The 17,142-nt window shown below is 33.8% G+C and overlaps 1 protein-coding gene across 4 annotated transcripts; it reads left to right on the top strand.

Moving 5' to 3' along the window:
- Positions 1-1,331: 1,331 nt before the first annotated feature.
- On the top strand, positions 1,332-3,745 carry LOC113688711 (uncharacterized). Of its 4 annotated transcripts, none has more exons than XM_027206546.2 (3): positions 1,332-1,662; positions 1,992-2,713; positions 2,843-3,745. In XM_027206546.2, exons 2-3 carry the CDS (start codon positions 2,102-2,104, stop codon positions 3,158-3,160), a joined length of 930 nt encoding a protein of 309 aa, XP_027062347.1. In that variant the 5' UTR covers positions 1,332-1,662; positions 1,992-2,101; the 3' UTR covers positions 3,161-3,745. The 4 variants fall into 4 exon arrangements, with proteins under 4 accessions (XP_027062347.1, XP_071906491.1, XP_071906485.1 ...); XM_072050384.1 differs by having other exon boundaries at positions 1,336-1,475; positions 1,567-1,662; positions 1,973-3,745; XM_072050377.1 differs by having other exon boundaries at positions 1,336-1,475; positions 1,567-1,662; positions 1,992-3,444.
- The last annotated feature ends 13,397 nt before the right edge of the window (positions 3,746-17,142 follow it).

The raw sequence follows: 17,142 nt of genomic DNA, 5'->3' as shown, positions 1-17,142 counted from the left end.
AAAAAAAGGAAATACCAAACCTGGATGTCTAAAATGGGCAGTAGAAAAGTTATTATTTCATTCGTAGCAGTAAAAGAGTGGATGAATGGCAGGAGGACTTTGGCAATTATTTCATTCGTATAATAGCATTTTCATAATCGTGAGACTTAAAATAAAGATCTCCTACTCTTGACACCTCAAATTTTGTAAATTAGCCTCACATTAAGACCTAATTGGAAGCTTATATAGAAATTAGCTTAAGATACATATGCAGTCTGCTCATTTGTATAGTGTTTAATTTTGACAAATGCACAATGAAATTGTACTATATTTTGAAATGTTTTGAAATATATTTCTTACATTCACTCGTCATAGTGAAGCAATAACTCATAATTGCCTCCTTGTAAAGCAAAAAGACAATTTTAATGAACGAAAAAAATAAATTTCAATAATTTGGTGAACGTAAATGTATTATTCAGTATAGAATCTTCTAAATAACGAATAACAAAAGCAAGCTGAACACGTCAAATTGTACGTCTTCTTGCATCTGAAATGAAACTCAAGTACAAAAAAAAAAAAAAAAATTAGCATCAATACTTTGAAACAAGCTCAACAAGTAAAAATATTATTTGCACTTTTTACGTGGAAGTTATTTTCTTAGTATTTAAATCAATTGTATTATCTCCTTCTAGAATTTCAATGCGAAATTTCTTTAGCTTTTCTTCAATCACCTATTCCAAAATCCTATACTTCCTATACCAAAAAGAAAAAATCCACAATTATATTCCTCACTATGTGTTGCATTATTGCAAGAGCATAGTTTTCACTTAACAATAGACTAACTAATTTATTAATTTTGATATACATGCTTACAAGTTTACAACAAGAGGAAAATTAAGCCTAATTTCCAACTTTGTAAATTCGTGAAAATTACCATTAAGTAAACTTAAATTTTAAAATTCAGATCAATGAGATCACTACCTCAAAAAAAAAAAAAAATTATGTGCACCATGTGTTCCATGTAACAATAACGAGTATCAATCAAAATAAAGCATTATGGTGATCCGTTCTAATATGCCAATTACCAATTATAGTGATCGTATTAATACACCAAGGACTGCGTGTAATTCATCCAATACCTTCTCTTACTATTATTATCCCTTTAATTATAATTTTATTTGCCATTTTCTCATTTAATTTTTTCCCTTTCCTTTTTTTTTTTCTATTATCTCTTTGCATTTGAAAAATGAGAACCCTTGCTAAAGTAGATAACTTTGGCAATAAAATAGTAATAGACTATATTAAATTTAATCTTCTATAAACCCACCGCTACTCTTCTCAGAATTGGCCTTAGGTGACCATTTTGCGGAGTGGAAGTTACAGTTTCCCCGAAACTTTCTACCATCTTCTGCAAAGATTAGGAAGCCACCTTCTGCAATCCTCGATGCCTACTGTAATCTTGTCAATCCTTTCTTCCGATTTTTTTCCAACAAAAGGTCAGCCTTTTTTGTAAAAGTCCCATCTAATTTTTTCCCATCAGATTTGTACTGTAATCTTGTCTTTGGTTGATGATTGAATGCATTGTAGTGTCAATGTGATGTGGAAAATGGATCCACTGGGAAGTTCTAAAGGGTTTTCAGAAGCCTCGTGATTGGAGTTGGATGCAGTATAATAGATTTAAAGGTAGGACTTTGAGGATGGATTTACATATGTAGGACTTTGTAGAAGTTCAACTAAGGGATGCCATACTATAGATGCATGCCATTCATTTTTTGGTGATCATACTAAACAAAAATCGTATAGAAAATAATCAACACTTCATACTATTTCATTCTTTCACATGCAGGCCCGATCCTTACATGAATTTCTTTGTGAGCTTGATTTGTAACTTTTATTTTCAGTGTTGGAATTATTAGGTAGATTCCGATTGTGCACCTTTCCTGTACTGTTTTATGGTTTGTGCATTTAGGTGGTTTATTAATTGATTCTGCAGATAAACTCTTTTTTTTCAGCCTTTGGTTTTGGAGGGATCTTAGTAATTTGGTATCATTCGGGCTGCTGCTGACTGCTTCTGTTGGAGCAATTTTTAACGGTTCAGAAATTCTGCAGAAGAGAAAACGATATGGAAGATTTGGTAAATGAGGTGGGAGTAGGGGCTAGAGGAGAAGCGATAGGGCAAGCGGCTAATCAATCTGACGATCCCTTCATATGCTTACCAGATGAGTTGATAATCTCCATGATTTTGGACAAAATCAGGGAAGCCAAATCCCTCTGCAGATGCTCTTTAGTCTCAAAACGTTTTTCTTCACTTGTTTATCAAACTAAAAATGTTTCTGTCAAAATCCCTCTTCAAATTCAACAAAAAATTACCACAAAAAAGGCTGAACCAGAACTTTTTATTCTCCCAGGAAAGCCACTCCATTCTGTTACCGTTCCACTTGGCTTCTTTCCCATCTTTGACAAGTTTCCGATGTCCTTTGAGTCCGAGTCCTCTTGCACTGGCATGGAATTGTTGTCCGATCTCACTTCCAAATTTCTTGGCAAATTCACCTCCTTAGAATCGCTTTATGTGGAATTCAACTGTCTTGAATTGGATGATCGGCCCAGCCTCAATTGTCTTGAGAAAGAACCTCTAGTGAAGTGGAAGATTGACATGAAATCATCCAGCCTAATATTTCTCATTTGCCCCAGACGATATATTGAGGATACTTCAATAAATGTTTATGCTCGAGAAGTAAGGTTATCTGGAGACATATTTGAATTTATTATGGCTATCGGTTGCAGCATATTTTCACTAATGGAAACCTTCTTTTGTTTCTTACCAAAATCCCTTGTCCGTGTTGTTATCACTGATTCCAAGAAGTGGGGGAAGCTGGATCTTGCAAAACGTGATCTTGTTCTAATGTGGAATCGACATCTTGGAATTGTAATGGATGATAGCAAATCATACACCTTCTCGAACACCCCTGTGCTTGATGTTGACGCAGTGAAGTTAAACTCTCTTGTGGATAAGAGAACTTTTTTCTTGGGCAAAAAAAATTGTATGAATGGTTTTACTGGTTATGAAGGAGCTGATTACTTGGTAGTAAAAGATGCTTTTGAAGGTAAAGAAGAGGCTTTGGTTGAAGCTGTGGTGGAAATGTTCAAGGAGATTAGATGCATTAGTCTCCGAGGATATTGATCCATTACTGATTTTGGAGCAAACTGATGGTGGGATTAACTAAAAACTTAGATTTTTTTGTCTTCATGTTAATATGTTCTATTACCATACAGTTGGATTTGTTGCTCTTAAGTTTATTTCTGAAAGTGCAGTAATTGGTGATTCTAGAAACAAAGGAAGGTTGTTTTGGGAGAAAGAATGCTTGTTGTGATTGAAGCTTCCGTGATGTCCGGCTGTATGATGAAGGGGTAAGTAACCGATTCTTGCATTGATAATGCTGAGAACGGTGTTGAATTGATTCGAAATGCTATGCTTTTGATCAAAGGGGAAGAGATTATATTTCTCCTGAAGATGGTAGGCCTGTCTCTTCTATATTACAAACATGGTAGCATAATAGTTTGATGATGGTAGGCTTAATGCTCTAGTGACTCACTCATAGTTTGATTTTGAGATTCTTGAGTGATTCATCTATAGTCATGTAAGTCTATTACAAGTTAAAAATCTCTCTCTCTCTCTCTCTCCCCCTAGATACAAGAATGTGTACTCTTCCTGCGTAATCTGTACCATTTTGAATTCCATTACATCTGTGCTTTGAGGTTGGCCTAATCTTGGAAAAGTCATGTTATTGAGTGATACAGCAGTGACTGACTGACTGTTCGCTGTGGTTGGATTGTAATTGTGCTCGGCGAAGCCTTACGTGCGTTCCCATTCAAATAAGTGAAGTTCATAGAAACAGAAAAGAGGCTACTGATGAATTGAGAGCCAAATTTTACAGCTTCGGTTTTTCTGAAATAGTGACAACTCCCCAAACCTCAATGAAACCAAAATGCTTCAACCTGGGTTTTTCAGCCCTTTTCTTTTTATTTTTGGGGAACCCTCCTGACCTTTCATCTGAGTTTCAAAATATATGTTCATCCCAAGTAGTTTGACTTTGAGCACTCTTGAATGATAAAACTATGGTAGTGTCAGTGTGTTATCACTTAAAAAGTGTTTGCTTCTTAGTTACTTTCTCTAACTCTGAAGTCGTAAGAATGTGGTATGCATTGCTCGCTGCCCAACCTGTATCATTATGATGAGTCCAATTAGATCTGTGCTTTGAGGTAGGATTGATCTTGGAAGAAGTGAGCTTGTTGAGATTACAAAATTTGATTATACATTTGGAAACTGGGGAGATGTTAATGATATTCTGCTATGCTGCCAGCAATTATTCTTACTTTTGATCCTCAATATGGAACTGTAGATTAGAATTCTACAACTATCAGACCTCCAAATCTGCAATTTTTTGGTAAACTATGGCAAAAGTTTTAATGTTGAAATTGCTGGAGACATCAGAGCATGAATTGCTTTAAAAATTCAAAGAGGAGAGTCGACACACACGTTCAGACTGACTACTGTGCTGGCGAACATGTTGGACAAAAGTTGTGCCGGGGCGAAGCCTTGCCAAATTCACAAGAACGCACTTCAGAGACGAAGAAAAGAAGCTACTGATGATGATTTAAGAGCCATCTCAATCAAATTCAAGATTCTGGCTGCTTTGCACTTCCCTCAACGATTTACAAGATGCACTTCCCCAGCAGTTATATAAATATTTTTTTTTAGTTTTTTCAATTCTCAAATGTCAATGAGAGAATATATTCACAAGAAAAATAAAAATCTCAGTTAGAAAGAAATGAAAAGGGATGGTCGAGTAAGTCCATGTTTTGGAAATATTGGACGAGTAGAGTAGGAGGAAAAGAATTGGGAAAATTCGGATATTATGGCGAGAAATTCAAATTTATTGCTAGTGTCTTTAACTGAGAAAATTCAGTAACCTTAATTCATGGCTAACAATTGACGTTCCATTTTTTTTTTGTTAATGACACTCTATGTTTTCCATGTTCTATTGCTAAAGTTATAATGAAATGTCATTAATAAGTATTGAAGTGTCAGTATACAACATCGCTCTTAATTCAGTTGGTGAATGAAGACCACCAGGCCCAGGGTTTTCCCCTTAACATTGCATTCTTCCAAATTTTGAAGGAGTATATGCCACTTTTATATTAGGGTAAATTATATTTTACCCCCTGTGGTTTACCCCTTTTTTTACATAACCCCCTGTGGTTTCAAAAGCTATACATAACCCCCTCATGATTTGGATTAAAGTGTCAAAGTGACGGAAATAGTCACTCGTAACGGCGTCACCTAAAATGTCAAAATTACCCTTATAAATACATGACATATTAATCCCGTATGATTTTAAAAAATCATACGGGATTAATATGTCGTGTATTTATAAGGTTTAAAATCATACGAGATTAATATGTCATGTATTTATAAAGGTAATTTCGACATTTTAGATGACGCCGTTACGAGTGACTATTTCCTTCACTTTGACACTTTAATCCAAATCATGAGGGGGTTATGTATAGCTTTTGAAACCACAGGGGTTATGTAAAAAAGGGTAAACCAGGGGGTAAAATGTAATTTACCCTTTATATTATGCTTTTCCTTTAGTAATCATCTTACAAAACTTTTCGGGAGGTACATAGCAAAATTTCTATCAATGCTTTCTTTCAATTTTACATGTTAAAAATCCATCCTCGGGCCAACAAAGATCATAATCAGAATTTTGCATAAAGACCACACCCTATTTTCTTTTGCGATATTTAAGTCATTTTATTAATGAAAAGCATCAAATAACGGAAAATATTTTTAAAGAATATGTTATATGTGGGGCCCTAGTCATCGTCTCAGTTTCTCAAGTCTTTAGCCGAAGCCTAACTAGATATTGGCTTTACCGCACTATTATTGCCTGCTAATATTGTGGCTGACCCGTAAATCTGACACTTGACATGCCTAGAAGTTGACCCATGGCGCCACCTATAGTTGTCACATTTTCTCGGTTTTTAGCAATCTGTATCACTTTTTGGGATTATACTCCCTCCATTCTTTTTTAATTGACGTTTAAGAAATTTGCTCTAGTATACTTTTATCTATCATTTTATTATTCTCATAAAATATTAATTATTTTTTTATAATTTTACCCTTTTATCTCTCTTTTCCAATACAGGGTTCTTAATTACCACTCTTAGTAATTATTGTTTCTCTCTTTGTAACAACCCTAGTAATTATTTGCCCCTCCGTATTCTAGTGAGAGAAAATATGAGTGAATTGGACAATTAATGAGGATACAAAAGGAAAGTAGTGTACAGATTTAAGCAACGAAAAACTTTTCTTAATTGGTGTACAAAATCTTAAACATCAGTTATAAAAAGAGGGAGGGTGTAAATACCTCCCATTCTCATGCGTAAAAGGTGACACTTTTTTGATCGGCTTTTTCACTTACACAATCTCCAAACTTCTTGCAAGTTGATTTAGGCATCGGAGTCATCGCGGAGGGCTTAGCCCCAACTCTGCGCCTCTTATCCTTTTTTGTGTTCGCAAGTAGGAAACTCGGCTTGTTAAGTTTGGCTTCATCCTCTTCCTGCCCGCACATTATACAAACCCAACAGCATGCTAAGAAGAAAATTTCTGATTCACACACATAAACACTAGTCAAAGAAGGGGAAAAGCAAAAGAGCCCTGAACTCGGGACTTAGGGTGTCAAAAACTTTAAGTAATTCTGATCGTGAATGAGGGAGGAGGATAAAGTTGATAAAACTCGTACCGTTGATTTTTGTTGTCACTGATTGAAAAACTGTATAGATTAAGGAGATGCAAATTTTCAGAAATTTAACAATTTATTGGACATGTCGAATATGGCAACTTTGATCTTCTATTTGTTTTCGATTTTAACATGAAAATTGGACTTGTGGGAAAGATATTAATGAGCTAGAATTCCAAATGGGTTATTTTAGATTTCCAAATGTCACGTCCCAGAACTTCTTTTCTTTTTGCTTTTGTGTTTTGTATTCTCCCTAAAAGTCTATCCTACAATAGCCGTGGCTAGCAGTTATATACGTGCTTTTATTTAGTTTTTTCGATTCTCAAACGTCAATGAGAGAATATTGTCACCCCAAAAAAAAGAAAGAACCTCAATCAAAAAGGAATGAAAAGGGATAATCGAATAAGTCATGTTTTGGAGATATTGGATGAGTCGCAATAGGAGAAAGAGAATTGGGAAAATTCGGAGATTATAGTGAGAAATTTGAAAAAATTGCTAGTTTCATTAACTAAGAAAATTCAATAACCTTAATTCATGGCTAGCAATATTGACGTTCCTTTTTTTTTTTTTTTGTTAATGACACTCTATGTTTTCCATGCTCTATTGCTAAAATTATAATGAAATGTCATTAATAATAATAATTGAACTGTCAATATATAACATCACTTTTAATTCAATTGGTGAATGAAGATCACTAGGGTTTGCCCCTTAACTTTGCATTCTTCCAAATTTTGAAGGAGTATATACCACTTTTATATTATGCTTTTCCTTTATTAATTATTTCATGCATATTTCCCACTAGTCATCTTACAAAACTTTTCACGAGGTACATAGCAAAGTTTCTATCAATACTTTCTTTCAATTTTACATATTAAAAATCCATCCTCGGACCAACAAAGATCATAATCAGAATTCTGCGTAAAGACCACACCCTATTTTCTTTTGCTATATTTAAATAATTTTACTAATGAAAAGTATCAAATAACGGAAAATATTTTTAAAGAATATGTTATATGTGGGGCCGTAGTCATCGCCTCAGTTTCCTAAGTGGCGTTTGGTAAAAGGGTTTCGAAATGGAGAATCGGAATAAACCCCATGATTCATGTTTGGTTCACTACTATCGGAATTGAAATTTTGGAATGATATCTAAAAATTTAGCATTCCACCATTCCTTAGTAAGTTGGTGGGTTTTGTCCAAAACCCAAGTGTGATTCCAAAATCTTATAATTACATAATATTTTTAGTATAATTAATATTTATATATATTATATATTTATATATTTATATTATAATATATACATTTATATAATATATTATAATTATATATTTTATTATAATATTAGTATATTATATAAAAATATATTAGAATTATTTAGTTAAATATAATTATATTTATATAATATATATTATAAATTTATTAATATTATATAATAATATATTTATAATATATTTATAATATATATGTATATTTATAAATGTATATTATATGCGCATATAATTATAATACATACATGTATATAATATTAATAAATTATATAATTATATTTATTATTTTAAATATAATAATATATAATAATAACTATATTTAATATGTAATATACATTCTATTTATATAAAATATTAGTACAATTAATATTTATAAATGTATATTATATGTGCATATAATTATAATATATACATGTATATAATATTAACAATTTATATAATAATAATAATAATTATTATTTTAAATATAATAATATATAATAATAACTATATTTAATATGTAATATATATTATATTTATATTAAATATTATTATAATTAATATTTGTATATATTATATAATTATAATTATATATTTATATTATAACATTTGTATATTTATATTTAATTATATATATAATATTTAATTTAATTAGTTACAAACTTATAATAATATTATTATTAGTTACATGTATTATATAATTATATTAATTAATGTAATATAATTGATATTATCAATTATACTAATAATTGTACATGTTTACTAATAGAAATTATTAATTAGTTATACTGAATTTACTAATACATTTATACTATATTTAATTAGTGAAATTTCTTATATCCCTTTTACAAAGAACCAATGACTATCATTTACGATGTAATTTATGATATATTTATTATATTCCATTCTGAAAAAGTCGACGAACCAAATCAACTATAGTTATTATATACATTCCAGGTAGGGGCGGATTTAAAGTGGGGGCACGGGCCCCCACTGCCCCCCTTAAATTTCTATAATACATCTACAACTTTGACATAATTTTAAAGGTGCCCCAGAATTTTTTTTAGAAAAAATGTGAAAGAATGGGTCACAAAATTTATATCATTCACTTTCCTCCTCTAGTTCCCATTTTCCCACCGACAGGGCCCAAGTACCAATTATATCAGTCATGCCTTTTGGTCCCCACTTCCCAAGTTCCCTTTACTCCTGTGGTCTCCCATTTCCCTTCACAACCGACTCCTCTTCTTCCACACCCAAGCCAACTACTTTTTCTTTTTATCATTTCATCCAATTATCATTTACTTCCTTTGTCCCCACTCCCCAATTTCCCTTTCCTCATCTCGCTCTCGGTTGTCCCCACTCCCCAACATACATACGAGAGCCATTTTTTTTTCCACAACCAAAGCTTGTTACTCTTTCTTTTGATCACTTCATCCTATTTAGAGATTGCACCAGAATCAATTGATCTTCTAGGACTTGGGTCCGCCACATTTTGCAGCTCTTTTCACCAACTTTAGGAGACCATCAAAATCAGGTTCTAAACAATTACTTATTATTATCATTATTATAAATTTGTTTGCAAATATATTTCTAGAGCATGAGACTATTACTGTTTTAAAGAAATTTGAAAATTGATTAGTTAATGTAATAACTAATAAATGGGTTATTTGATAAATATTTTAACTTGTGAAATGGTGATTTTATGCATGAGACTTTTTTTTTTTTGCTTAAAAAATTAGAAAAAGAGTAGATAAAAAATTTTAGTGTTATTTTTGCCCCCACTAAGATTTTTTTCTGGCTCTGCCCCTGATTCCAGGTACTTGAACCAAACAGATGTATTGGAATGAATGATCTCATTCCAAACCCAGGATATCCGAATCCGAATTCGATTCTGATGTGCGAACCAAACGCCACCCAAAGCCTAGCTAAATCTTGGTTTTGGGGAACTATTGCCTGCTAATATTGTGGCTAACATATGAATCCGACACTTGACACATGCTACATGCCTATAGTAGACGTGTAGAACTCTGCTTTAGAATAATGATGGTATTTAATTTTGATCAATCTCTATCCTATATGGATAGTAATTAATGTTGATCAGTTGACGGACATAAGATGTTCAAATGATATGTCACAATATTTTTGAGATGAAGGGATTGAAACTACCAGAACCGTGGAATTTTGGGATTTCAAATTTATTAGGGTTAATTAGAGTTTGCCTCCCTGAACTTGATCATTTATAACACTTTGTCCTCCTAAACTTTAAATATGTGCACTTTGCCCTCTTGATTGACTAGTCAAATGTTAGTAGTGAATTTTCCATCCAAAACTTTAACAAAATGATATTAATGCCCTTACACAATAGTTCTAGAATAATACTATATTTTTAATCGGAATATCAAACATCGTATTACAAAAAATGCAAAGTCACATGATTTAAAAATTTTAAAAATAAAAGAAAGTATAATACCAAAGAATTGAAAAGTTGTATTGCGGAGTAATTTTTTTTAAAAAAAAATTCTTAAAATATCAGCACAAGTTTTCTATCGATTATCTTTTTCCTTTTAAATTGTAAACAAATTTATTTTGATAATTTTCATTTACCTTGTAGCTTTCACAAGATTTTTACGAGTCAATAAAATGTCATTTGATAATTTTGTGTCCTATTCATACCTTGCTTTGTATTTTGTTTGAGTTCTACATTTAAAAAACTAAAAATTTTTAAATATATTTTTTAGTATTTTTTTATTTTTAATCATGTTTTTATCTCATATAAAACATATTAAAAATTGCTACAATAAAAAGTATAAGCAAAAAAATTTTATTCCAAATGCACTAATTAATTTTATTTCATTTAAAATAAGTATTGCTGTCAGAAGGTGTAGAGGGAGCATAATTCTTACAGACAATTCAGAACTTTGTTCAGGCATTTCTATATATCAACCAAAAGTTTAACTGCCTTCCAGTTATACGATGCAGTTTAGTTATGTTGGTCTTCTATGTATACTATGAAACTAAATGTATCAGATACATGCAAGAGATCAACACAAGTAGGAACTTGACAGAAAAATGTAGATTGATACACATAATATGGTTATATAGTTCATACTTCAAAGGAGATTCACAACATAAACAGGGAGATAGTAGTGGAATTGGTCTACTTCATAAACAAGTTAATCCTAAGGTTTCTTTCAAAATGATATAACTATGTACTTCATCTGGTTTCCAGACAAAAGCATCCAAAAAGCAAAGGGACTGGACTAGGTCGGATATCACCCTTCCAATATTCAGGATTCTGGTGGATGGCATTCTGTAGGGACCAGAAGTAAATAGTCTTGTAGAGGGGCTTCTCCATGTCATGTGAGATATTCTTCTGCAAACAGAAAATTAAAAAATGCAGTGGAATCACCATAGAATCAGTGAAACAGAGAATTGGTAACGTGGAAGTTCTTTATGAAGAAACAAACATGTTGAGAACAGATATTATAGAGGCTCATTCTTATTTGCTACCCATACAACCTTTGATCCAGATAGACAAGCTGTACTGTGTTATTGAGTGGATAGTTCCACAAATAGGCAACAATTTCATTGAATCCATAACATGCTTCATTGTAACATGTTGTGTGTGCTAGCCTTGACGAACTTCATTCTTTTTTCACTTTTGGCTTTACAAATTGTATCTCTACTCATGTATAGACAATTATTTATTGTAACTTCCTGAACTACTCATGAAAGTATTTTCCAGAATTGGTTACATTAATATCCTTGATTCCTTTTCTGTGCAGATTGGAAACACAATGCAAATTCTTTTTCAGAAGTCGCAGCATTAGTTGGTTGATGACTATGGCTCTTACAGCTGTCAATGACTCATGACAGAAAAAGGATCCAGGAATTCGCATCAACAATCCGACAACGTTTTGCATCTCCATTTCTTTTCTTAATTTCTATATTAAGCTTCTCCAATTCTTCTTATAACAATCAGTTCATTCTTCTTATTTGTTGACAAAACCTTGCCCCAATTCTTTCACTTTGCTCTGGCCCTTCAGCAAGCTTTAGATATTATTTCCATGTGAAATTGTCGCTTAAAATTACAGAACCACACAAATCAAACTAACCAAATCTCTTGTTGGTGCACATGAATGTACTGTTGTGTCATGCTGATCAACTGAGCTACGGTAATGGGTGAAACAGACAATCGGCTATAGACCCTTCATAAGGATGAAGGATCCAATCGCGGTCTCAGCAGTCAGGGTCCAACCAAGGGAAAAAGTTGATTTTCTGGTACAAAGCACAAATGCTACAACTTAATCTATTTGGGCAAAACAGGGCCAAGGATTCCGGATCAACAAAATCACAGGTGATTACATCTATACTGGTGGCAGGAATAATTATAATTTAATTAATTAGTCTTTCTTTCTTCTGAAATAGTAGGCTGTAGGAAGAGGAAACCATGTTAATTGTTCTCTATTCCTGCCGATATTTCAGTCAACCTGTCAAAATCTCAAGTCTGCTAGGACAGGAACACATCTTAGGTTGGCAAAAATGATTCATAAGGATGGTGGTCACCTAATGTTTCAGCTTGCACTCTCCCGGTAAGTTTTCGCATTTAGCAATTTTTACCCATCTTAAGCATAGCGCAATTCAATTCCTATCTATTACTAGAGAAAGGATGGATATTTCTCTTTCAGACCAAAGGAAATGCAAAACAAAAAGTCTAAGTCAAAGCACAGACACATTTATATGACAATTAAAGATTCTTCATCAGTATTAATTGAGCATCATTGGGCCAGGACTTAGACAAAAACCCAAACATATTTTTAGATATCAATGGACAAGCATTATGTGCATAATTGTTACATGTAAAATTACTTACTGAATGCATGAATATAAAGCAATGAAAGGAGTAGGATGAGAACCACCATGGAAGGGCATCCTTTAAGAGTAAAGACATAATTTTTAGATGCAGGCTTACTTGCTAGAAATGGTGTTCAACCTCTTTCAGTTAATTTCAGCAATAATTTAGTGGTCACTTACATTTGCTCCTGACAACTCAACACTTTCTGCTTCCATCTACATCAGTGAACCTGGCATTTTGCCTTGCAGAACCTACTTGATTCTCATCTATCTCACTCTTGTTATCAGCAGGTTGTTGTTCCCCTGGATTAGATTCCACATCTTCCTTTGATACTGCAGTTTTAGGACCCTCTCCTTCTATCTCTGAATTATGCTTGACCTTATCATACTCCTAGCTAAAACTTGTGTTGGAAACCACATTGCCACTGAGATCCTTCTTTCTTTCTCCTTCTATCTCGGCTTCATCCTTGACCTTAGCATACTCCTGGCACCTTCTCATACTTCTGGTTTGTTAAAAGAATATAAGTATTCTTGTAGATAATAAATTAGTAAGGGTATTCTTGTAAATAGTTTGTTAGGTTTGTACTCCTATAAATACTAGTTGGTCACTCATAATACGGTGACTAGATGTTTTCCTCCCAAAATATCTGTTAACATGGTATCAGAGCTAAAGTTCTAGGGTTAGAGTTAAACATCTAGCAAAAGTACTGTTCAGCCGCACTGTTCATTGCGGCACTATTTACATCGTTACTGTTCATGGCGCAACACTGTTCACGACGTACTGTTCACGCATATTGTACACGGGCACTGTTCAAGCGTCACTGTTCATCTCGAGTTTTGAATCTTTCTTTGGTTTAAAGTGCTATTCGCTATGGTTGAAAGGTTTGTTAATGCGGTTACCACTGACCAAGTTGAATCGAGTTCCCGGAAGACTGTTACTATATCCGAGGAAAATTACGTTAAATTCCTACAGTACCAAGTTACAAATCACGCATCTCTTCCCTCTGCTTCTTTAGCACAAAAAGGTAATGACTCATGGATTATTGATTTCGGGGCTACTGATCATATGTCAGGTACCTCTAAAAACTTTTCTAATTTTCAAGAGTCTACTTTCTTTTCTCATGTTACTTTATCTGATGGATCTACCACTAAAGTTAAAAGACTAGGCACTGTAGAAATTAATCCATCTCTTCCGCTGTCTTCTGTTCTTTACGTACCCGATTTGCCCTTTAATCTAATGTCTGTTAATAAGCTCACTAAATTTCTACAGTGTTTAGTTATTTTTTCTCCTGATTCTGTTGTCATTCAGGATTTGAAAACAAAGAGAATGATTGGTGGAGGGCATGAGCATAATGGTCTTTATTTTCTTAACTCTAATAGTCCGATTGTATGTCCTGCTACTGTTTCTCCTCTTGAAATTCACTGTCGTTTGGGTCATCCGTCTCTACAAAATTTGAAAAAGTTGGTTCCTACTTTGAGTCAGTTGTCTTCGTTAGAATGTGAGTCTTGTCAGTTTGGGAAGCATCATCGTGTTTCTTTTGCTCCTAGAGTCAATAAACGGGTTTCTGAACCCTTTTTGTTAGTTCATTCTGATGTTTGGGGTCCTAGTCGAGTCACTTCAAAGTTAGGTTTTAAATATTTTGTAATCTTTGTTGATGATTTTTTGAGAGTTACATGGTTTTATTTAATGAAAGATTGTTCAGAACTATATTCCATTTTTTGTGCATTTGTTGCAGAAATAAAGAATCAATTTGGTGTGTCTGTACGTATACTTCGCAGTGATAATGCGAAAGAATATTTTTCCACTCATTTTAATACCTTTATGAGTAAGTCTGGTATTATTCATCAGTTCTCTTGTCCTCACACTCCACAACAGAATGGAGTTACTGAAAGAAAAATTGGACATTTAATCGAAATTGCTCGAACACTGTTGTTGCACATGAATGTGCCCAAACAATTTTGGAGTGATGCAGTTCTATTGGCATGTTATTTAATTAATCGCATGCCATCTAATATTCTTGGAGGTCAATTACCTCACTCCATTCTTTTTTCTCATGAATCTGTGTTTAAATTACCTTCTCGTATTTTTGGATGTGTGTGCTTTGTTCATCAACTTGCTCCCGGAGTGGATAAATTAGATTCTCGTGCTATTAAGTGTATTTTCTTAGGATACGCACGAGCGCAAAAAGGGTATAGATGTTACAATCCAGTTTTAAATCAATTTTTTACTTGTGCTGATGTTACTTTCTTTGAATCCACTCTATATTTTATCAAACACAGTATGCCTTGTGAGTTAGAACAGTGTCCCTCTTTTTTCTCTCCTGTTTTACCAGTTCCTTCCCCTTTATTACCTGAGTTATTTAGTCAACCAGATTCCATAGCTCGATTATCTCGTTCTCATTTTCAAGTTTACTCTCGTCGTTCCATGGTTGAGAAAGTTCCTGATATGCCACGCACTTCACCAATTAATTCTCAATCTTCAAATCTAGGTATGATGCCCTCCTCTGAGTTAGATCTTCCTATTGTTTTACGCAAAGGTAAGAGACATTGTACTTTCCATCCTATTTCTAATTTTATTTCTTATTCTCGTCTCTCTATGTCATATTCTTCTTTTGTTGCTTCCCTTGATTCTATCTCCATTCCTAAGTCTATTACCTATGCTCTTAATCATCCTGGTTGGAGATTAGCTATGCAAGAAGAGATGTCTGCTTTGGAACAAAATGGTACTTGGGATCTTGTCACTCGTCCTCAGGTAAGCTTGTTGTTGGTTGTAAATGGATGTACACTATAAAAGTGCAGCCTTATGGTTCTATTGATAGATTGAAGACTCGTCTGGTAGCTAGAGGATTTACTCAAGTGTATGGAGTACACTACTTAGAAACATTTTCTCCTGTTGCAAAGATTACCTCGGTTCGTCTTCTTATCTCTTTGGCAGCAATTTACAATTGGCCATTGCATCAGTTGGATGTGAAAAATGCATTTCTGCATGGAGATTTGGAAGAAGAGGTATTGATAGAGCAATTATTTGGCACATTTTGCACTGTTATTTTGTCCTAATTTTGGTTACTTACAGTGCTAAGTATTGAGGTTTTACTCATATTTCATATTTGTATGAATTATAGGTGGTTGGCGTTAAAAGTAATCTCTTGAGGCAAATCTCCATAAGACCCTTCATCTCAGGGCGTGCCCAGGCCAGAAAAGGTAGAGGTTGTCGAGAAGCCGGACTCGCGATCTCTAGCAGTAGGACTAACTAATGAATTGGGTTCACGTGAGCCCAAAGTATAGGATTAAAGCCCCAAAAGAGGAAGCTGTGCTCCAGACGTTTATTTCTTTTCTCTTGGCGGCGCAGAGGAGAATATAAAAGAGAAAAAAAGGGCCAGCTTCACGGATCATCAGGACTAGATTAGCTTTTCGGTTTTTGTTTTCGCTCTCTCCGTGAGACATCAAAGATTTTTCTTTTACTTTTTGGCTTTGACGCTTTGCGGCTCTTTGGCCTCAGTTTTGACTCTGTAAAATTGTTGATGACTTTGGCGTAGTGCGGCCGTCTTCAGTACGAATATTAACGCAGAGACAAGGGAGACCTTTTCTTTTCTTTCTTTCGTCGCTAGTCCATCGTTCCAATCTCTTTGATAATTATGCGGATGAAACCTACCAGCCCTGGCGTGATTGACATAATGGGAAGTGGCTAAATTTCTCCTCTACCCAAAAGTCGATGCGAGGGCGCGGCCCATAATAATTGTGAGATCTAATCGAATTTTCATTATTTCTTTCAATTTGTCACTATTCGTGTGTTCTCTGAATTAATTGTTCATGGTTATTTTATTAATTAAATATCAACGGCCGGGTATTTGATTTAATTTAATAGTCTACTGTCACATTAACTAAATTGGATCCGTAATTGTTCGTTTGGTTGATAACTAGTGACAACCACCATAATTGGTTTTATGTTGGGGGAACGCAGGATCTAATTTAAATAAACCCTCTTAGCGTGTCTATTGGTTAGGGTTGGGTTCTTCTAGTTCTAATGCAATTGGATGATTAAATTCCTAAGGTCGTACCTAGGGTTGTTATCTAGTTAGAAAAACAGTCAACGGTTGTACCTTGACTGTCGAAAAGGTAAGGAAGAATTGGTTATCAGAGCTTATTGATAACTATAACTAACCTAGTGATAAATGGGTGAAATATCGTTGCATCGATGATCATTTAATTGGACCGTGCCTGAGCAGTTGATATTTTGGGTAGAACTTTTATTACTTGATAA

The sequence above is a fragment of the Coffea arabica genome, chromosome 1e, assembly GCF_036785885.1.
Source record: "Coffea arabica cultivar ET-39 chromosome 1e, Coffea Arabica ET-39 HiFi, whole genome shotgun sequence".
In the NCBI taxonomy this organism is placed as follows: Eukaryota; Viridiplantae; Streptophyta; class Magnoliopsida; order Gentianales; family Rubiaceae; genus Coffea; species Coffea arabica.
This window is presented reverse-complemented; position numbering and strand designations above follow the sequence as displayed.

Coding starts and splice junctions, on each gene's coding strand:
- LOC113688711 (XM_072050390.1), top strand. CDS start 2,102: ATGGAAGATTTGGTAAATGAGGTGGGAGTAGGGGCTAGAGGAGAAGCG.